The sequence below is a fragment of the Uloborus diversus genome, chromosome 4 (assembly GCF_026930045.1).
Source record: "Uloborus diversus isolate 005 chromosome 4, Udiv.v.3.1, whole genome shotgun sequence".
Taxonomy (NCBI): domain Eukaryota; kingdom Metazoa; phylum Arthropoda; class Arachnida; order Araneae; family Uloboridae; genus Uloborus; species Uloborus diversus.
This window is the reverse complement of record NC_072734.1, coordinates 189,944,285-189,968,466: the sequence shown is the minus strand read 5'-3', so window position 1 is coordinate 189,968,466 and position 24,182 is coordinate 189,944,285. Positions and strand designations below refer to the sequence as shown.

The following is a 24,182-nucleotide window of genomic DNA, read 5'->3' as shown; positions in this document are numbered from 1 at the left end:
TATTAAGTCTGGTATCATAATCTAAATCTGAGAGTCCCCTTACTAATTTAGTTACCCTTCTTTGAACCCTTTCCAATACGAAAATACCTTTCTTCAGATAAGGCGACCAAAACTGAACAGCATACTCCAAATGAGGTCTTACTAAACTCCTATATAAAAGGCAGAAGAACTTTCTTAGATTTGTTTGAAATAGATCTCTTGATGAACCCAAGCATTCTGTTGGCTTTGTTACTAGCGATACTGCACTGTTGACTAAACTTGAAGTCCTGATTTATAAAGACACCCAGATCCATAACATTTTCTGCCTGATTGTGTATGAACCCTGTAAATGATATCTCATACGCTTATTTCCATGACCTAAGTGTAGCACTTAATTTTGTTTTAATTTGTTAATTGTTAATTAATTGTTAATTGTTAATTTTGTTGTTGTCTCGCACGTTTGACAAAACCAAATTATGCCTAAAAATATTAGGTGCAGCAATTTATTACAACGATTACACATTATAGTTAGATAAAGACACTTCATAACACTGGACAGTGGTACCATTTGGGAGTGCTAATTAAATATTTAAACCCCTATCAGTATAAAAAACAATGTTAACACGTCCAAACTTTCGGTTTGTTACTTACATATACATTTTTAATGCAAAACTCACTAGTAAATTAATGTCATTACTCAGTCATGAGCTTTATTTAGTAAAATCAAATGCTATTTCCGATGCATAAGGAAGTTCATTCCGGATTTAAAATTCAAGTTTTGTTTTATAACTACTATTTATAAGTTTTTTCATTCCCAATTTGTTTAAAAAACGATAAAAATATAAATATAACAAAACAACAGAAAAATAACACATACTTTCTAACGAATTCGGCAAGGTTCAGCCATTTCAGCGGGGCAAACGCATAGACGATCGCACGTGCAAGATGGACGATTATCGCCGTTCGGGGCAGAAAAGGGAAAACAGACTGGCGCATGCGCAAAGAGATTGAGAGAAATATTGCTGGCAAACTCTCGCGACAAAATACGGAGTTGCATCTTGGAATTTTGATTATTTTATTTATTAAACAATGACAAAGTTTTATACAATTTCTCACACACTTAGAATTAACTTCAATGTTTAGAAATTTTATTTTTACTATAAAATAACTTAAACATTGTAAATAATAAATAATTTTTATTTTTTATGAGTATATTTTTTTATTTAATTAAGTTTGTGATTTTTTTTCATCGAACTATGACAAAATACAGCAGTATTATTATTAAAGACCATACTACAATCCGCCATTGTAATATAAAAAATATGACCTTAACAAATAATTAATTGTGTTAAACTAATTATTCTTAACATTAAATAGATTAATTAGGAATTAAACCATTTCATTTTAGGGATTAAACTTCTTAATTAATTAGGGCTTTTTAGCCTTTCCAAACTAGAAGTATTATATAAACACTAATGAAAACTATAATTGTAAACAAAATGAACGAATTCTCAACTTTTTACAAAATTCTACAGTAAGGGAAGTTTTCTGATCAAATTCTATAGAATTTTATAGAATTAATTATCGATAGAAACCTTATGATCAGATTCTATAGCAGTTTCTATAGAACTTTATACAAGAAATTCTCTATAGAAATTCTCTATAGATATCTCTCTATAGATATCTCCATATCAAGTTCTATATGGATATCTATAGAATTACATAGAAATAACTTCTATAGGAACTTTCTTATAGACTTCTATATAAATTTCTATAGAATTCCATAAAGCTCTGTCAACAATTTTCGTAAGGGTGACGTATCGCAATAGCCCTCCCAAGAGCGTCCCAAGCATGATCAATGGGAATACGGTCAGGATATTTGGCAGGCCAATCTATTCGATGAATATTTTCACTTTCCAGATACTCCTTAACCAGGAGAGCCCTATGTGGTCGGCATGGTCGTCCATAAAGACGAATTCAGGGCCAACAGCACCCCCGAAAAGACGCACATAGGGTTGAAGGATCGAGTGCTTATACCTCTGGGCATTTACGGAACCAGTATCAAAGACATGGAGTGGTGAGCGGTATCTTGCATGATCCCTGTCCAAATAATGACTCCTCCACCAGCATAATGGTCCCTTTCCATGATGTGATTGGGATGGTATCGGGTCCCAGGTTCCTTTTATATGAATATTCGCCAAGATTAAGGTTGTAGACTGGATCTGGACTTATCTGGGAAAAGAACATTAGCCCATTGGAGCTGCATCCAGTGTTGGTGCTGTCTGCACCATTGTAAACGCTCTCCTTTGTGGGAGGGAGTGAGTGGGATGCAAATGGCGAGCTTCCTGGCATATAACCTTCTTTCAGCGAACCTCCTGGCCACTGTCTTCCTTGGAACTAATGTTCCTGTGGCAACAGCGAGGTTTTTAGACAGCTGTGTCGCTGTAGACGTCCTCTGGCGCTTGGCTGTAAGTAACAAATACTGGTCTTTATTGGGTGTTGGTGTTTTCGGATGACCTTGTCCTGTTCTTCTGTGGACACTGTCTCACTGTTTTTAAACTGACTCCACAAATTCGAAACAACGGTTAGAGTTACACACAATTCCCAAGCACCCTAGGCAACCTGAGCTTGGGGCTGTTCCGCCTCAATTATCCACCTCATATCTTCGTGTAAACGATGATGTTCACGCATTTCATCTAAAAATCAACAAAAAACAACAAGATTATTCAAAAAACACGATTCAAATCGATACTTGTTGTAGAGTGGAATGAGCTGAGCATCTAGCTGCAGACTTTCATACATCCTGCTGCCTTAGCAATGGCCACAAGAATACATAAACTCATCTCGGCGACACCAGCGCCATTGGGTATCATATGGCAACCAACTGTCCAGGTTTCATGTGATATTTTCCGAGAAACGTGTGAAAATACCTTCCATCTCTTAATTTTATCCAACAGTGCAGATTTAATCGCACTAGAGCTCTAAAGGACTAAGACATATGCATGCTTTAGTCTATGACAGGTAATTTGAGAAACTATAATACATAAACTTCAGTAACCAGATAAGATTCAAAGCAGCCTTTATTTCTGTACCTCAAAGCCAGACCAACACAAGCCACATTATCAGTACGCAGGAGAGCGTATAAACGTTTGTCCGGAATTTAGAAATATTGTGACTCGTGCTCTTATAACATTGTCAAAAATAATCACGTTTTTTCCAGAATAATTTTGTTATAGCTCAATTCGGAATAAAATTCCACATAGGATGATGAAATAATAGCTTGAAAATCGCAGCGTTTGGACTTGGGTTAGTCTGACTTTGTGATACAGATTCGTTTAAAGCGGAGGAGTCGAAATTGCAGGTTGTTATTCATCTGGTCCAGAGAGTAAGTTCTCGGAAATACATTAATAAATGCTGGTTATAGAAAAAAATATTGATAAAGTATACATACATTAATAAATATTTGTTCATGTACATATTTTAACTTTAAGATACTTTAGCGTGATTCAAAGTGAATAAAAGCTTGCGTTTTTAATGAGTATATATTTTACAAGCATAACTACTTTGATTTCATTAGTAGAATCAAGGGTGCCCATTCCCCCAAAAGTGAGGGCCCTCCAATATTATAAAGACCCCCCTCAAAAAAAAACCCTAAAAATTTTAATGGCACAGTCTAAGTCCTTTCCCCTAGGTTCGCACCCATGAGAACGTCGTTATTAAGTTTGATTTTTTATATTGAAATTTGTTGACGTATGTATCCAGGATACTGGGTATGAAGTTTTGATTGAAGCTATGAATAATTTTGATTCGAGAAACAATTGATTAGAGCAAAAAATAACAAATTAAAGATGTTTCCAGAAAAAAATGTATTTTTGCAGGTCAACAATAGATGATTCGTGTTATTTTAACATTTATGCAAAAGATTACGTCTGGTTCTAAAGTAGAATGTTAAAAAAATAATGAAACAATTTTTTGAAGATGAATATTGCAAAGCAAGTGAAGAAACAAGGAAGAGCATAGTGTATGCTATTGAAAAGAATTAGTTTTGAAAGGCTGCGAGCGAAAGGGCTGAACCAGAACTATGAACTAGAAAGAAAGATGTATGACAGATTAAAATCACAACGCTGTAAAAACAAAAACAACGCTGTAAAAATCGCATGAGGTTTTGGAAATACACTGCTCAAAAAAATTAGGGGAGCACATGGTTTTAACAAATTTGAGAAAAACATTATTCCGGAAACTAATTTCCAATAAAGCCTCCATGTTTTCAGGAAACATGAGAATGAAACGTTAACTTTGGAAGCAAATCGATATTCCTGTCGTCGAAAAGCAGAAAAGGGATACAAGTGCGAAAATCGCGATTTAACAGAAGGCCATTTTTCACTGTCTGAGCGGTAAAATTCAACCGTTCATTTTTTTCTTTTTTTTTTGAGCAATCACGATTGCTTACTGTTCTCACTTGACTGTTTTGATGTCCTTTGATTTTATTTTCCCACCGCCACCCTCTGCACCATCACCGTCGACCGTCTCCTCCCGATGCTGCTCCTATAGCGAAAGCCGTCTCCGGTTGCATCCATGTCCTACACACACGCGCATACATACACAACTACACACACACACACGCATGCACACACATATACACACAAACACATGCACACATACACCTACACACACATACACAAACACATACACACACAAATACATACAGACACCTACACACGCACACAAACACATACACAACTACCACACATTCATACAAACAACTACCCACACATTCATGCCTGCACACAGACATAAACACATATGCCTACACACACATACACATAACCCCCCCCCCCACATATACACACATTGATACACACAACTACTCACACACTTATGCCTGCACACAGACACAAACACACATGCCTACACACACATACCCCCCACACACAAACACACACGCCTACATACACACACTCGTGATTGCGAAGAACATAATTTGAATTCAAGATGTCAAAATTCAAATTAATTTTTTTTTAATTTTTTTTTTATTATTATTGGAAAATGCCACGTCACCGTAATTTACCGGGTTCCATGGCTTGCCGTTTTACCGGAGGACAAGAAACCGGGAAAACACAAAGAACTGTAGCAGTCAATGTTGGAGAGGCATAATTTAATTTCGTTTTAGTGCTTCAGGGGAGTCAAGTTCTCAGTCAAATGTTTTCTGCTTCTTTTTTGCTGTATTACATATTAATACACGTGTGTACTCCATTTTATTCCTTCGCAAGGCTATCTCACAACGGTTTCTTCAAATTGTGTGATTGATCCATTGCTCCCCTGATTGTTTTGAGCAGTGTAAATAAATCCCGTAAGAAAACTTTCAATGTGAGGAAAAAGAAAGGATATGAATTACAAAGAAGTTTCGACCGCTTCGATAAATAATTTTAGAAGAAAAATCTGCAGTTACACAAAATAATGTAAGCAAAATACTTCTGCACATGTTTAGATCGGAGGAAAAACAGAAGAAAGACTAAATCCAAATCAAAAACAGGTGGGTATTCTTTTGCGTTTGAAAAATTGGCAGTGAAAATGTGGGCAAATTTAAAATTTTAAGGGATGAGAGACTTAGTTATGTGTGCACTAAGAAGACTGGTGTACTGAATTTTCTTCGTGAGATTAAAGAAAATTATCAGTAATTGAGAAAAGAGAAATGTGTAGTTTGGTTCAAAAGATAAGAAAATTGAGAAATTTCTTTCAACGGATAAGGGAAGTTTGCAATAGGAGGCTTTGCTTTCCAATTTTTTTTTTTCCGGAGCGAAATTTCTGACAAAAGTGGTCAATCTACATGAACATTACGGATATCAATTTTTTTCTGATAAAATATTATCTTCTGCGAGAAGTAAAGCCTTAAAATTTCGAGCAAAAACACTAAAATGGTCACTAATTTTCATTTATTCATTCTTTTTTTACTCCGTCTCTACAGTAAAAATGTCATATTTTTATATCAGGAGATGTCTACTGTGATCAACTTTGATGTTCAAATCTCAAAAGATCTGTTAAGTAGTGGGAAGTGTTGTTATTTGGGAGACTGCTAATTTCTAAGAATCTATTTTTAGCAGCCATGTTTTGTAATCTCTGATAGTAACCTTCACCACTAAATGCTGCCATACTAAAAATCAGCATCAAATGAGTAAAATTGACGGTTTTGTGAGAGAAGGAAAATTTCATGACTCCAATGTAAATATTTTCTTCATTTTTATTTCATTTTCTGTCTTTGTATTTGTAAAACTAATCATCTGAATTTTATTTTGTTGTCAAAGAGAAGTACTTTAAATATTTTGGTCGTGCGAAAATAATGATAGTGCATCTAGATTGACCACCATTTTGGTTTTTCAAAACCACTTGGTGATTGTACCTTAGGACACGTTTCAAGGTACAACATATGCATGGTTCTTAATAATTAAGATATGTTTAGGAACATGGAACAACGTTCTAATCTTATGTTGTCTTTTAAACACATTTAATGTTAGATGGTAATTCATAATTCATTTTTCATTATTCATGATTTAATTCACTACCATGAAAAAAATATATTTTTTTTGCTTTTTGGTGTACAATTGGTTCAAGTATGGCTGTTTCCTGAATCATGAAGACTTTCCCATAGTACAACAGAATGTGTCCCAAGGGACAATAGGATGTTGTATCTTGCGACAGCTTGGAACTTTCAATTTAAATCGTTGTCAATATTTTATTTTCAAACTGTCTGAATTTAGAAAAAATATATGGCATAGAAAGAGGTTGAGGAATTTTAATTAGACTTTTAGATTTCAAATTTGATTCAAATAATTGACGTCAAAAATTTAAATATGAAAAGTGTCCCAAAGGACAACACTCTCCCTTATTCTTGGAGAGAGAAAAAAATGCCCCTTTTGGTGCTTGAAAGGGAGATTAAATTCAATAACAAAGGGAGATTAAATTCAGTAACAAAGGGAGATTAAATTCAATAACAAAGGAAGATTAAATTCAGTAACAAAGGGAGATTAAATTCAGTAACAAAGAGAGATTAAATTCAGTAACAAAAGCTGATTTTTTAGATCTTCGAGGTAAGAATTTTTATTCGTTTCATGTTCTTATTATGAGTGTAAGAGGGTCAAATTTCACAGTAGCTTTGTCCCCTCTATCTTTCAATATCTAAGTTAAAAGAGCCGATTGCTTCTCTCGCCCCCAAAATCTGGAAAGAAAAGACGAGAAGGGAATATATGAATCTACACGCAGCAAAGTGCTTCGTTTTGTACTTTTTTCCCGCAATGGAATAACTGCCAAAAGTGTTCTGTGCGAAGTACTGTCTTAAAATTTCAAAACTTCGAGAACAAACACTAAAATGTTCATAATTTTCAGTTTTGATGTCGCATTTTTGCATTAGAAGATGTAACTGTGATGAGATTTTATGTTCCAACCATTGAGAAGAGATGAAATGGATGGTGAGAAGACTTTCATTCGTGAAGGAAGTACCCCAAGTCAAGTGATCTACTTTAAAGAAAAGCAATGGAAGAAATCAGGTTTTTTTCGCTAGTTTCAAGCAAAATGTGTCAACCATTGGTCGTCGTTGAGTCATGCGACTTGAGGTCTTTGCCCAAACTTTTGCTTAGCCAATGATTGGACGTGCTCTCTCCATTTACTAAATCCTGCTCTATGGTTCAAACCTCAGACGGTCAGTTAAGTATTCTCGAAATACATTACCTCCATACAATTTCAGCACAACAAACAGATTTTTTGGGATTTTCATATTTGGATTAGAAGTGTAGTCAAGATCAGTTAAGTTGATGACGCATGACTGAACTGACCTTTTGAGGTTTGATCAGCAAGTTTCATTACAGTTGGCATCTCCTAAAGCCAAAAGCATGAACCTTTTGCTGTAGCTATGATTAGTGAACATTTTGGCTGCGTTCGGAAATGATCCACCGGTTACACCGCGTGGTTAGCCCTATGTGGTTATGACGTATTTGGAATTTCTCTAGGAATTGCGGTAGAACAGCTGTATTTCCGAACGCTCGTGATAAACCGCGGTAATTCTAGTTCAGCAGCAAAAGACACTCCAATCAAAGCGTAACTTTCGTGATAGGAAAGTCACGTGCGTTATGATCAAAACATGAAACACGACCGGATTGGCCAACACAGTTTTTGTGACGTTTGTGATCTCGCTAACCGCTTCCAAACAGCGGTGCGACAGGTTACTACCAAGTCGACCGCCAGAAAATGACCGCAGCGTTTCCGAACGCGGTTAAGTGACGTCATCGGTTCCACCGCAAGCGTTTCCGAACGCTTGTGGTTGCACCGAAGCGACCGATCCTTGTTTCCGAATGCACCCTTTGTGTTTTCCCTCTAAGTCAGTGATTCTCAACCTGTGGTCCGCAGACTGTTTTCATGTGGTCCGCGAAGTGAACAGTCATAAAATAATAAATTTAAATCTTGGCTCTTGAGACTTAAATTAATGCGTCTGCCGAATTTTTTTAACTCAAAACGTTTGCAGTATTGTGTTGACCAAACGACCAAACACGCCTGAACCTGGCGACAACTGGCGCCTTTGATCGCGCCACTGCCCATTGACTCAGTGCTGGCTCAACTGTCAAGTGACGAGCGTGCGTGTTTTTTGCTTGGTGATTGTAGTTTACTAAAATGAGCAAACAGATGAAACTTTCGGGTGTTTTTAAGAAGACGAATAGTGAGAACGCTAAAGCAGGATGTTCTACCAGTAATATTGCCAGGGATAGCACAATATTAACTAAAAGTGGTCCTAAAAGAAAGACTGCTAACCGTAAGTACAGTCCCGACTACATAGCATTTGTATTTATGTGTTGGATTGCCATTATGTGTCCTCGAGAATAAACACAGAAATAGGTTGCTAAATTTGAATGCTCCTCTGAGACTGGCGTTAACTTCTTTCGAGCCAAATATTGAGAAACTTTCAAGTGAGAAGCAAGACCAAGGGAGTCATTAACGTGTTTAATTTGGCGCTATCTGTCTTTTTATTTTGTTTTTACTTTCTTTTACAAAAAAGGAAGTATTGTATTCGCAAAAATATTTTCACTCAAAAATCGGCCTTAATTTCCATTTTTCTCACCCCCGAATGAATGGTGAGCTTTTTTTTTCGACCCGATCACACGTGGATATATGCCTAGGAACTTACAGACACCCGAAATATCCATTTTGATGACCCCTGAGTTAATTACCACGAATTTTCTCGTGACGTCTGTATGTACGTTTGTATGTGTATCTCGCATAACTCAAAAACGGTATGTCCTAGAAAGTTGAAATTCGGTACGAAGACTCCTAGTGGGGCCTAGTTGTGCACCTTCCCTTTTGGTTGCATTCGGATGTTCCTAAGGGGGTCTTTTGCCCCTTTTCAGGGGGAAATCATTCTTGATTTCGATTTAAACTCAAGTGGTGTTATAGTTTGTTGGACACATGGCTATATATCACCAGTCTTTTGGTCGACAAGTTTTATCGCCAACTTGGCGACAAATTTGGCGATTTTTTATTTTATTTTTTTTTTAATTTGGTTTCAATTTGGCCATTGTTAGTGATATTGGTCATATTTAGAGAGTAAACAATTAAATCACATTAAAATTGCCAATAATGGGGAAATGACATTAAATTGGAGTAAAAGGAAGTCATGTGATGCACACATCAGCTCGTTTATATTAATAATATCTATGTGGTTCGCCAAGGATTCTGAAAGGTACAAGTGGTCCTCAGTTTGGTGAAAAGATTGAGAACCACTGCTCTAAGTTTTGAAATTTACAGGCATTGCAGCACTCCGGGAAAAAAGTACAAAACGATATACTCTAGTGATGATGTAGGTTGACACATGTTCACCTCGTCTTTTCATTCTAGAATGTGAACGGTGAGAGAAGCAATGTGCTGTTTTAGTATAAATATTGGAAGATAAGGGAGGGGATCAAGATGCAATGAAATGTGATTCGTTTTCGCTTATTATCCAAACATGAAACGATTGAAAGTTCTCATTTGGAAAATAATGTGAGCTGATGTGTGCATCACATGACTTCCTTTTACTCCAATTTAATGTCATTTTCTCATTATTGGCAGTTTTAATATGATTCAATTGTTTACTCTCTAAATATCACCAACAGCGGCCAAATTGAGACCAGATTTTTTTTGAAAAATCGCCAAATTTGTCGCCAAGTTGGCGACAAAACTTGGCGATCAAAAGATTGGCGATATATCGCCAAGTGTCGGCCAAATTATAGCACCACTTGAGGTTTACATCGAAATTTAACAATGATTTCCACCCAAAAAGGTGAAAAAGACCCCGTTTGGAACATCTGAATGCAACCAAAAATGAAGGTGCACAACTAGACCTCACTAGGAGTCTACGTACCAAATTTCAACTTTCTAGGACATTCCGTTCTTGAGTTATGCGACATACATACACACATACACACATACGCATATGCATACGTACATACAGACGTCACGAGAAAACTCGTTGTAATTAACTCGGGGATCGTCACAATGGATATTTCGGGTGTCTACGATCCTAGGCACATATCCACGTGTGGTCAAGTTGAAAAAAAAAACTCAACATTCATTTGGGAGTGACCAAAATGGAAATTAAGGCCGATTTTTGGGTGAAAATTTTTTCGCGAATACAATACTCCCTTTTTTGTAAAAGGAAGTAAAAAGCAACATATTGTACTGAATTTATACCCCATTGCAAGCAACAAACAAGGCATTTTTGTCCTCTCCAAGAATACGCAGTTGACCGTTGAGATTTGAACATCAAATTTCATTACAAATGACACGTCCTAGAGCAAAAAAAAATGTTCATTTACTTTTTCGTTTGTAAGTTCAGCAGCGAAGTGGCTGATCAACTGCTTTGTGTTACAGAAGCTTTGCATAACAGAAAACCATTACCACATTCATAACTACTTAATCATTAAAAGAAACTTTAGTCAAAAAATCTCACCGCAGTTGACCTCATCAGCACCATTCGTACACTCGCTGACACCGTTGCATCTTTGGGACTGAGGAATACATTCGGTTTCGTTGCATTTGAAAGGGTTCGGTTGGTCACAAGCAAGACTCTCTGGAATGCACCAAAGGTTGGATGGAGTGAGTGGAGTGTTAAAAAAAAGAATAAACATGGTAAAAAAATTTCAAATTTCAGATATATTTTTTTAAAGTTTATGTTAAAATAAATTGTATTGCAGAGATTATACACAGGGTATTTTAGCTAAATATTTAAGAACTTTTAGGAGGGGATACGGGTACGATTCGGAATCATACAGCGTTGCAGGGTCGAAAATACAGTATCCTTCATTTATCCGGCCGCTAGTAAACCAGATTTTACTTAATCCGGTCAGCCATTTAAATGTTAGGGAAAGGGGGGCACATGTGAAATGAATTTTTTTCGTTTCGCAATTTTTCAAAAAATGTCATCAATTTCTCAGTGCGAAAAGGTCTACATGATCGAATAGTCTTTTCTCTTTTCTTTGCGACATGAATTTTTTTTAGATTTTTCAAACAATTATTTCTTTACTTTATGATATTTTGTAAAATGTCTTAAATCTCCCCTATAGGGGGCAGATGCAAACAAACCTGAAGCACATTACATATGAAAACGAGTAATAAATGCAGGACAAGTATCATATTTCAAAGCAGATTCTTTAATATCAAAAATATACGTAAATACCTAGTACTTTGAAAGGTTTGCAACCTATACTGGGTCAGTTTAAATTGTACAGAAATTCATTAACAGTATAATTTTCCCAAATATATTACTCACTGTCAAATTTTAAAGTTTCTCAATATGTTCTGATCACTAGATAGACAAAAGAAAACTTATGAGCAGGGCTGTGGAGTCGGACTGATTTTGAGGTAAAGGAGTCGGAGTCGTTAGAAAGCATGCGACTCCGACTCCGGGCTTCTTTTTTTCTTTCATATTCACTGACTCTCCTTGCATTTTAAAAACTGTCTACCAGTTGAAATGTTAGGCAACAAAACGTATAAAAAGCTACTAATGAGAAAATAACTGCCATTATGGCAATCAGCTAGCTTGAGTGCTTACCGAACTTTCTGTAGCCGTCCCTTAATTAACTAATAGCAACTGTCAGCAAACGGTTTTGTTGCTTAACATTTTCAAGTAATCACTTTCAAATAAAAATAGAAATATAATGTTTTGTTCGATCTCAGTTATAAAATAGTAAAAGGAACGTAACAATTTAGTAAGTCGAGGCCCGTAGCTCAGGTGGAAACTTTCGAGGGTGATCGGCAAATTCAAATAAGGTCTGGCCCGAAAGCACGAATCCAAAAAATCCGATGAAATAATCTGTTTTTTTTTTTTTAATTAAGACTATTTCTATAAGCTTGGTTCTCACTAAAAAGTATGGAACAAAATAAGTGTAAATAATTTTTTGATTACAAATTACAACACTCAATAATTGCAGTTAATCTTAAAATCTTCATATTAAGGTTAATTCTAAAGCAGCCAATAAAATTTAAATTAAAAATTTAGCGAAGAAGAAATATAGGTATAGTAAAAGCTATTCGTACGAATTTGTATACCGCCGCATTTTGTGTCAAGTTAGCTCCTGACGTATATGTGCCTCATTTTTGTTGAAATTTTATTGATGAAATATAATTTAAAATATATTCGGGAAAATTTTCAGAGTTAAAATATTTATATTTTTTATAAACTCTGAGATTAACTTTGTGTGTCCCCTACCAGATTGGTATCACCCGGGCCAAACCACCCCCACTCAAGAACTTGAACTTAAAAAAAAAAACTTTTTTCCTCTGAAGTTACAGCTTTCAAAAATTGAAAGCACACGATTTGATCAATATCTATTTGTTGAATATTAAAGGGAGGGGGGACAAATTAAAGCTAATCCTTTTAAATTTTTTAAAGGGATTTTTAAGTCATTTCACTTTTAAACTTGTAACTATTGGAAAATTTGGTTTTTAAATTGAATTTCTAACGTTGTGTATGTCTTGGGTTTGCAATAAAAAACAAAATGCGAAATTTTCATAAAAAAGAATTAATGTTTCAATCTCCGTTTAGAGGTTTTCCCCCTTTCCCTGAAGGGAGAGAGGGAATTAAAAAAGTACAATTTAAAAAAAAATTTTAAAATCAGGAGTCGGAGTCGGGCGTTTCAAAATCTCGGAGTCGGGATTGGAGTCGGTCATTTTTCTACCGACTCCGCAGTACAAAGAATATTTTGACACTTGAGTATGAAGCTGAGTGTGCCACATAGCTGAGAGTACCATACATAATGTCAAAACTGAGCTGTCGGTATATTGCATGTAGTTCTGTGTTAGCTTGGCTTAGGGGTGGTAACTTACTGCTAATACCCAAGCTTTGCCTTCAATCGATGAGTTAAACGTCACCGTTGGGACAAATTCTCATTGGTGGGCAAAACTTAGTTTACCTACTAGTTTGCTGGCGCTCTCAGCTTCAATGAGATGACATCTGCCTCGAAGTCAGTTATTGACTATTCCAGACTGATGAGCTCTTAACAAGGACGAAACTGCAGTCTCTAAATATCATAGCCGGGCTTTCGGTATACTGCATACCTTATTATTAGTTGAAAAAGGCTTTGATTGGCGATTTGGCTGTCGACTGAGGGTCGAATTGTCTAATGAATGTCGCTTCATTTTAACCACAATTACTTCAACAAAAATGATCATATTTGCATCAGAATTACAGATTTGATTATTTTGGCAGTAAAAAAAAAACTTGAAATATAATCTCTTCAATCGTTACAAAATGTTTGCGTCTCAAATTCATGAATGCTTTATAACAGTGAATATTTACTTACGCACTTTGTAGGTGAGTTCGAAACTGGCTGTTATCAAATAGGCGTTGCGGAGATTTTCAGCATGAAAGGTGACAATCTCATCCTTCATCAAACGAATTTGAACTTTTATTGGCTGTGGAGGCCTCAAAGTGCGAGCCCCTATTCTCAAATACACATCTGTATATGGCTGAAAATGAAATTATTTTGAAACACTGAAAGAGAGTTTAAAAACATTTTGAAATACAGTCATTTCGGGTAAAGGTCATTATCGAGGAAATAGTTCAAGTCCGACATTCAGGGTTTTTTTATAAATCAATTTTAACCCTTGAAGTACAAACCGGGTAGATATCTACTCTTGATATACTGTATTTTCAGCACTTTCAACCAGTAAGACCGATCCTCGAGATTTTTTTGCAAATCAATTTTAACTCTAGAACTACAAACCGGGTAGATATCTACTCTTGATATACTGTATTTTCAGCACTTTTAACCTGTAAGTCCGACACTCAGGATTTTTTTTACAAATCAATTTTAACCCTAGAACTACAAACTGGGGTAGATATCTACTCCAGGGATACTGGGTTTTCAACACTTTTAACCAGGTTTTCAGCACTTTTAGCTACTCAAATCGTATTTTCACCAACTAAACTAGAACTACAAATCGGGGTAGAAATCTACTCTAGTTATACTGGATTTTCAGCACTTTTAACCAGTAAGTCCGACCCTCGGGATTTTTGTACAAATCAATTTTAACCCTAGAACTACAAACGGGTAGGTAATTGCTCTTGATATACTGTATTTTCAGAACTTTTAACCTGTAAGTCCGACACTCAGGATTTTTTTACAAATCAGTTTTATCCCTATAACTACAAACCGGAGTAAATGTTTACTCGAAGTATACTGGGTTTTCAGCATTTTTAACCAGATTTTCAGCACTTTAACTACTCAAATCGTATTTTCACTAAAAAATTTTGATAAAACTGAATTTGTCCTTCACTGTTCTCTTTGTCAAGAGACAAAAACATAAAAATTCATGAACTTATAAGCTAGATTACAATTTACAGAACGATTTTACGAGCAAAAAAACCTATGGGGTTGATACGAGTACTATTTACTCCGGTTTTTAGTTAACAGATAAAAAAATGGATTTGTAGTTCTAGGGTTCAGGATCACTACTTTACTACATTTTTTATTGATGATCCATTTAATTGTGTTTCGTCAAGTAGTAAATGTTTGTTCAGAAAAAATTTATGAAAAGTTCACACATATTTTGCTTTGAATCAAATGGCATATGTTACGTGTCCAGCCTTAAATATTTTTAGATGATCGGATGCAATTTAATGCAGAAAATATTCAGTCCCTTAGTAATTCAATGGAGTACCTAGTGCAGGGCTTCCCAAGTTGTAGTCAAAGGCCCCCTTGAGGATTCGCCAAGCCTAAGGCCGCAGCAAACTTCGGTGGAAAACATGTATGAAAAACGTTAAATGATATTTAAATAATGCTTTTGCGTTAAAAAATCAGAATTTTTCACTTTCAAAGCATTGAGTTATTTGAGCTCAACATCTCGGCTCTCGCTGCAAGATTTTGCACAGGTGATCGAACCGTTTCCTGCTTCGACAAAACCATGCAGACTGTAGTCGTGTGAATATGAATGTTTGATAGAGACAGCATAACTTCTGACCACCTCTTAAAATCTACCGTTCAGGATACTTAACCCGAATTTTGCTTCGCCTGGAAAACAAAAAATACTACCCGTTCGTTTGATTACAATACGTGGTATTCCATTTGCCACAACTCGCGTATGCGTCATAGCATGCTGTCATAGAAGTGACAGGCGAGAGAAAGTGAGTTTCTTGAATGTAAAAGCTCCAGAAGCCGTTTTAAAGATTATACTGTCGTGTGCAGGTAAAAAGGGCTGCAACTGCATAGTTTTAAGCACTTTTCACAACTGTATGATAGGCAAAGTGAATCTTGCCTGTCATAGAAATGACAGGCGTGAGTTTCTTGAATATAAGAGCTCCAGAAGCCGTTTTAAAGGTTATATTGTCGTGTGCAGGTAAAGGGCACCAACTGCAAATTTTTCATTTTTTTGCATTTTTGTCATCTATTGTACGTTTTCTTTATCGTACAAGCTCGCTTATTTGGTTTCCCATGAAAAAAAGACGGGGAAAAAACGTCTAATTACAACGTCTTCCTATTGTTAGCATTGAATTTATCACGCATTTCTTCAAATATTTCAAAAACTCATTTCTGCAGATACTGCCGTTTACCTGCACACGGTAGTATAGAGGGCAGTTGCTAGGAGTTGAATTTCCTCAAAATAATTTGTTTGAAATCATAAAGTTGTCTACTTCATTTGCTTTCGTATCGTCATCATTATTGTATCGTATTTTAGCAATGATTTCCAATATGACAAGCCAATTTGGCAGCCCGTTGAGACACAGTAGCTTCGGTTAAGGCCACCCAGTCCTTTTCTTTTTTTCTGTCAACTGTTTAAGCTAGTGTCAGTTGTTGAACAGAAATAAAAGGTTAGGTAGCCTAACTGAACCTTTTGAATGTAAAATAACAAGTAGCCGTTCGTAAGGTTATAGGGGGCATTTAATAAGAGCTGAGCTTCCCTTGACTAATTTGTTTCAAATCCGAAAGTTGTCCACTACATTTATTTTCTTACTAGCTGCTTTGCCCGGCTTTGCACGGTCTTCCTCGGAAATAAAAGTTATGTCAAGGGACGCGTGTTCAACAATCGCAGGCTTGAACAAAAAAAATAAATAATAATAATTCTAAAAATTAAAAAAAATCAGTAAAATTTTATGGCAGATTGCGGAAAAGTTAACATTTTAAATCCCTCGATTACAGGAAAACCCTTTAAAACAAAATCCAGACTTTCACTTGCTCATATTCGAGAAAAAAAATGGCAACAGATCTTTCGTCTCAATGATTTTCTTCACGCTATAAATTTTAATAAAAGCATTGTTGCGGCAAGTTGAGATAAAGTACTGAATAATAATTTGAATGACCTTCAAAAAATAGGAATTTCATGTCGAAATCTAAGTGTCATAATTAATAGTTATTAATTGATATATCCGCTAACTACTATCGGAGGATTATGTTAAATAGCCAAACATAAAGACAGGGAGATTACGAATCCATCGATACCTGCTTCGAAGGTCAGTTTACTCTCGTTCTGGATAAGAAACTTGGACATAGATACATAGATGACTACATAGATGCATAGGTACATACATAGAATACATACGCTCAGTTTTTAATTATATAAGATATTCATCATTATTGTACTGTACTTTACCAATGACTCCCAGAATGACAAGCCGATTTGACAACCACTTAGCCCTTTGAGACATAGTAGCTTCGGTTAAGGCCGCCTAACCCTCCTTTTTCCTCAGCCAACTGTTTATGCTACTGTGTCGACTGTTGAATATATTTAAAAAAAAAAAAAAATAATAATAATAATTTTGACCTCTTGAATTCAAATTATGTTTTTCGCAATCACGAGTGTGTATGTGTGTAGGTGTATGTATTTTTGTGCGTGCGCGTGTGTGTGTGTGTAGTTGTGTATGTATGCGCGTGTGTGTAGTATATGTATGCAACCTGGAGACTGCTTTCGCTATAGGAGCAGCATCGTGAGAAGCGGTCGACGGTCATGCTGCAAAGGGTGAATGAAAAATAAAATGATAGCACATCAAAACAGTCAAGTGAGAACAATAAGCAATAATCGTGATTGCTCAAAAAAAAAAAAACTATTAGTTGGGCTCAAATGAAGCTACTGTGTAACAAAGGGTAAAATCAAACTGAAATAATGATTTTCTCTCTCTCTCTCTCTCTCTCTCTTTTTTTTTTTTTTTTTTTTTTTTTTTTTTTTGTCGTTGAAATAATAATGCATTTACCGCTTTGTTAAGTGTGAATTTTGTAACTTCAACGATGGCATTTCTCTCTGCTGGCACTTTTATTTCCCAACACCTGGTATAGGCATTCAATCGACGAAGTGACTGTGTATCATTAATACGACCAACATCGTACCTTGGCTCGCATGATTGGGCAAAAGCTGAAAATAAAAAGAGAAAGAGCGAATCACAACGCATGCTGAAATTCCATGAACAAAATGAAGTTAGTTGAACTTAAAGATTTTCTAATAGATAATGAACATAAAAATCTTACAAATATATCACTGTGGGAACTTAATATTAAAAAATTGTTAACTGTAACTGTTGCAGGCGGAAGCGTTTCAAGGAATGAAGTCACATGATGCCCCCCATTCAATCCCTGCTAGGCTTTTGTTATTTCACATTTTGCGATCCGCATATTATAATTATTATTATTTTGAAGTATTGAAATTTTCAATTGTGAATTCCTGAGAAATTGACGAGATATTGCCAAGCTGGCTTCACTTTTATCCAATTATTTTTGGGCCTAAATTTACTGACTATTGGAACTTATTTCGTCACGTCCATACGTACATTTGTACACACATCGCACAGACGGGTATTTTAGCCAAAAAGCTGGTCAAAAATCGAAATAGTCAACTTTACTGGTTATTGTCGGTCCTGAGTATCAAAACAGGTAAATAAACATGGCAGTATGTGAAAGCGTTCTTTTTACTTCCTTTTACAAAAAAGGAAGTATTGTATTCGCGAAAAAATTTTCACTCAAAAATCGCCCTTAATTTCCATTTTGCTCACCCCCAAATGAATGTTGAGTTTTTTTTTCGATTCGACCACATGCGGAAAAGTGCCTAAGAATGTATAGACACGCGAAATATCCATTTTGACCATCACCGAGGTAATTACAACGACTTTTCTCGTGACGTCTGTATGTATGTGCGTATGTGTGTATGTGCGTATGTGCGTATGTGCGTATGTGCGTATGTATCTCGCATAACTCAAAAATGGTATGTCCTAGAAAGTTGAAATTTGGTACATAGACTCGTAGTGGGGTCTAGTTGTGCACCTCCCCTTTTGGTTGCTTTCGGATGTTCCTAAGGGGGTCTTTTGCACCTTTTTTTGGGGAAATCATTGTTAATTTCGATGTAAACTCAAGTGGCGTTATAATTTGTCGGACACTTGGCGATATATCGCCAGTCGTTTGGTCGCCAAGTTTTGTCGCCAACTTGGCGACAAATTTGGCGGAGTTTTTTTTTTTTTGGTTTCAATTTGGCCATTGTTGGTGATATTTAGAGAATAAATATTGAATCACATTAAAATAGCGAATAATGGGGAAATGACATTAAATTGGAGTAAAAGGAAGTCATGTGATGCACACATCAGCTCGTTTCATTGAAACAAACCATAAAAATTTACCAGCAGTCTGAACTTTTCTTTTTTATGATTCAGTTGTCCTTTTCTTTTGTTTGGGACATTCAAGTTTTTCAACAAACCTTCATTGTTTTATTTTTCATGTTAAAGAGATATTAGACGAAACATTTATTATGGAAGGGCTCGAGTAAGGTTTGTACTCTATTATTCATCAACTTATATGCATGTATTTTTATTTTTTCTTTTAATGCCTTTCTTCAAGACTCAAAAAAACACATTCCACTCTTTTTTTTTTCTTGTAAGACAATGTTTTTAAATATTCTGCCCTCATTTGTACTACCAAGTTTTCCTATAATACTGTCTATTTTGACAATCTGTACCAAAAGTTTGCACAGAAAAATAATAAAGCTATTAATAGAATAAACTATTAATTTCATTTTTTTTTTTTTTTTGGAAATTTTTTGGTTTACAAGTTTCAGTTTGGCGCATAAGTTGAAAACAAGTACATGATATTATAAATTAGACTATAGAATGACAATTTGATGCTACTGACTGACTTCAAAGTCAGACCCAGATATAAAACAGTGTGATATTTTTCAATTTCGATATTTTCAAGAGAAATCCCTAACTTCAGCTAGTTCCATTTCTATTTGCCTGAACTTTACATCAAATAGCCTTTATGTACTTTTATAGTATTTTGAGTCGTACTCATGACTGAAATCATAGAATCTAAAAATAATTGGAAAAGCTCAAAATTATGAAAATAATAATGTGCTCTATTTATAGCTTTATTACTTTTCGGGCAAACTCGGGCAAGCTTTTGCTGCAGATTATCAAAGTAGACATTCTAAAATAACATAGGGTATAATTTAGAAGTAGTACAAATGAGTATACAGTGTTTAAAAACATTCATTTACACGAAAAAATTCAAAAAAATGATGATATTTTTGTGGGACTCCAAGAATTGCAGTTAAAAAAATACTTACAGTCTGAAAAAGTAAAAACTGATAAATAACAGAACACAAACCTTCCCTTAGCCCATCCATAATAAATTTTTCTTCTAATATAATTTTAACGCGAAAAATAAGACGTTGAAGGTTTATTGAAAAACTCGAATGTCGCAAACAAAGACAACAGAATCATCAAAATGCTAAGCTCCGACAGCTGGCAACTTTTTATGAATAGTTTCAATGAAAAAAGAACACTTCCACATAATGGTAGGTTTATCCACCTGTTTTGAGACTTAAGGCCAATACCAATGAGCAAAGTTGACATTTCGACTTTTGGCCAGCTTTTTGGCTGAAATACCTCTCTGTGCATCGTCGCCTCAAAGCAACCGTAGGATATCTTACTGTCGCGTATTAGCAACTGATTCGTTTTGACAATCCCTGAGTCTGTTTTACCGAGTTTTTCTGTGGCGTCTATATGAATACTTGTTTGAATAACTCAATACCTATCTTGCAAAACTCAAAAACTTTTACCTTCCTATAAGTTGAAATTCGGTAGACAAGCTCTATACAACATCTAGTTCTACTGCTTGGCACCTCTTTTGGTTGCAATCTCTTTACGAGTTTTTTGTCGCCAATCTATTTTAACTTCAAATCGTTTTTCGCATAATGGGATAACGTCATAAACTGCACATCCAGGTGCTGCATCACGCTATCTTCCATAGGAATCACATAATATGTTAGCAACACATACTTCCCGTTAACTGAGATAGATGACTGAGCTTTTCCAAAATAAACAAGTTAGAATATTTGTTTTGAAAATTACAGTACACAAAGAAAGAACATAATATTTTTCAGTAAAACTTTCATTGCGATAGTATTTTTTATTTTTGGCGGTAAATTTTTGCTTTAAAAAAAGGGGGAAAATTTTCACTTTATTTTTGTATTGGGCAAAGTGAAAAATGAAATATTTTCGGAAAATAAATTTATATTTGATTATAAAAAATATTTTTGATGAAATGAATCAGTAAATTAAGTGGTTAAATGAATAAATGAAAAGATAATGAAACCGTAAACGAATAATGAAATGAATAAACTAATTAATATATGAGGACAAACATACTAGTGAGAATAAGAGTGAACGAATAAGAAAATATAAGTGAATGAATGAATTAATATAAGTGAATTACTAAATAAAGGTGTTTATAAAGTAATTAATAAAAAATGCGCAAGAGATTTAATAAATGATTGAATAATTAAACGAAATAAGTATTTCACTTTGCCCCTTCCAGTCTGCCCCGCATGTACTTGTCTAAATGCAAAAAATAATTAAAATGCAAATGTGCTTAATATTAACCGAATAAATGTTACACCTAATATTAGAAAGTCTCAATTAATACTTCAAATGTTAATCACAAGAACTTTAGAATTTAATAATACCAAAAACTAGTGTGTTTGTAATTTCTTCATAACAGAGTGGAGAACAACTTCCCACTGAATTCAAAGAGGTTTAGCGTCCATTATCAACTCTATTTGACCATTTTTATCCACTAATTTGCCACTTTCGACGGCTACATGATTCACCTTTTACGCAACTCACTTTTTATGCCATTCAGTACTTTACTCCAATATTGCCGCCTTCGGCGGTTGCGTAGGGAAATTTTAAAGACGAATAAAATTATTTCACTTAATATCTGTATCATTGTAGATCTATTTCTACAAATCGTTTCGATTTATCTCTGCATCTACCTACCCTATCTCTCTCTCTATATCCATGTATATCTCGATATCCATCTATATCTATGCTTATCTATCAATTGTTGGATATCGTTGTATATCTGAATCCATGTATATCTGAATTGTTGGAGAGAACTCATTGTTATCCACTCATAACAAGCAATGGGGGAAAAAATGACAAAAAGCCACATAAAGCACTAGAACGGCCAGGACGGTCATTTTGCCTGTAAAATGATTTAAAATGCGTTTTTTTTTTTTTTTTTTTTTTTTTTGACTAATATCTTCGACATGTTTGGTTTTTTAAAATATTGATAAGCATCTTCCATCAAGAAATACATCTATTTATTTTATTTTGTTTCAACGCAAATTAGGAATATATCATGGCTTTGCCCGTAATAGAAAAATTTAAATGTCTTTTGGTTCGCCTGTATATTTACAAATTATGTATGGTGAATTTTCTCGCCAATTGGCTTGCACCCACATTACGGTTCCACGTTATGATAATATCGTTTCTCGCCAATTGGCTTGTGCCCATGTTACGGTTCCACTTTATGATAATTTCGTAATTTACTCGTCCATCTTTTGATATTTTTGTTCTTAAAATTGGAATAGAAAAAGAACCACATCGAATTTTCGAAAACTCGCTTCGAGGTGCACACCCCCATGCTACAAACTAACTTTGTGCCAAATTTTATGAAAATCGGCCGAACGGTCTAGGCGCTATGCGCGTCACAGAGATCCAGACATCCAGACATCCTCCGGACATCCAAACATCCTTCTGACATCCAGACATCCTCCTGACAACCAGACATCCTCCTGACATCCAGACAGAGAGACTTTCAGCTTTATTATTAGTAAAGATAATGAAGGAGTAATGAAAGAGATACTTCATCCCTTTTTTTTTCATATGCTTTATGTAAATACTACTTAAATTTGTTTTTAAATACTATCTTTTAAGTAATATTAATATTGCTTATCCAGAACATACTTCAATGCATTTATCTTTTTTTATCTGATCTGTTTTCTAATCGCTAAGTTATATTCTAAATATTTTATATTTTTAATGCATTTTTGTGTTAGTAGATTTTCTGCATATCATTATGTTATCTTCACGCTTAAAACGGAGCAGTTTGAAAATTAAAACGCGCTTCTTCAAATATCTTGAAAAATCATTTCTGTAGAAACTCGAATGAGAGCTATGCTTTAACTATTTAATAGTATTCTGTAAAGCTTGTATTAGTTAGATTAAAATATAATACTTACTATTTTCTATGCTCAATATTCCCAATATAAATATCACAAACTTGAAAAAATGCATTTTCTGACAGGTGGTTCGCCGGTGGGAACACGTTAAGAACTGTTCATTTCCCCAACTGATCTCAGCTTTACTAAAAACAAGATAAGATTTACCTGACCTTCAACGACTACAATATAGGCTCTTCTGGGGGAGATAATGTGTAGTATGTACCACTTTTAGCCCGGTTGCCTTTAAGATTTGTCACTGATCAACTTACATATGTCGTAAACTTTGATAGCCTCAAAAATTATCAGGAACTATTTTAAAAGAGTGTCAGATAAAACGTTTTTTTTATTGAAATTGAAAGGATGATGCCGTTTTGAAGTGCTTAAACCTTCAGATCAGCAAAAGGTAAATGGAAGTGTCAGATCTCCTATCGTGTTTTTTTTTCTTTTGTTGAAATACACTTGTCAAAAGAAACTTTTTGTGAATAACAAAACTTTCAAGACCTTTCAAGAACACATTTTTTCAAAATCATTTTAGTAGTAGCAGTTCTATTGTTTCATCTATAAAATGGGTTTCCTGATTAACTGTCAATGTTGATTTATGTTTTGAAAGTTACTTAAAAATGTTGATTTAAAGTTTCCGTTGTAAATCAGAGTCCAGAGAGCAAGCAGAATATCTGTGACTTGACCGTAGGTATCTTTTTAAACGGAAAAGTCCGGTTTTCTCAGGCATCATGTCCCGTTTTAATCATATAGTTGCAGGATATTGAAATTCTCCTTTTTTTAAAGTGAGAAAACGAATGGTGCCATGGAAATGTTCCGACCGCACGTTCTTTAGTGGATTTTTTAATATGCTTTTGTACCAACAATTTTCATCATAGAAGCAATCGCATGGTTATGGTGTTATGGATTATATTTTATGTTCACCCGGTATTGATGCAGAGGCAATAGGGAATTTTCGCTTATGAATAATTTGAGGAATAGCACAGAGTTGCGAATCAGAGTTTTTGAAGAAATGTTCATTGTAAAAGTATGTTGCGAGAAATTCCACTCTCTCAGAACTTCATATTTGTTTTTAAAATGGCATCAAATGTACTGAACCAAGGTCGTTTATTAAAAAATACTAGCTGCGTCTCCCGGCTTTGCTCGGTCTACCTCGAAAATAAAAGTGACGCGTGTTCAACACTCAGGCTTGAACAAAAAAAAAT

The 24,182-nt window shown here is 35.0% G+C and overlaps 1 protein-coding gene across 1 annotated transcript in view; it reads right to left on the bottom strand.

The window, feature by feature from the left end:
- The window catches only part of LOC129220525 (uncharacterized), a 54,018-nt gene extending 30,810 nt beyond the window's left edge, over nt 1–23,208 (bottom strand). The window contains exons 1-4 of the mRNA XM_054854953.1: nt 22,996–23,208; nt 17,684–17,841; nt 13,800–13,965; nt 10,949–11,068 (exon numbers count right to left, since the gene is read on the bottom strand). Coding sequence (XP_054710928.1) covers nt 10,949–11,068; nt 13,800–13,965; nt 17,684–17,841; nt 22,996–23,050 — 499 coding nt within the window. The 5' untranslated portion in view covers nt 23,051–23,208. The remainder of the gene's footprint in view (nt 1–10,948; nt 11,069–13,799; nt 13,966–17,683; nt 17,842–22,995) is intronic.
- Between the last annotated feature and the right edge of the window lie 974 nt (nt 23,209–24,182).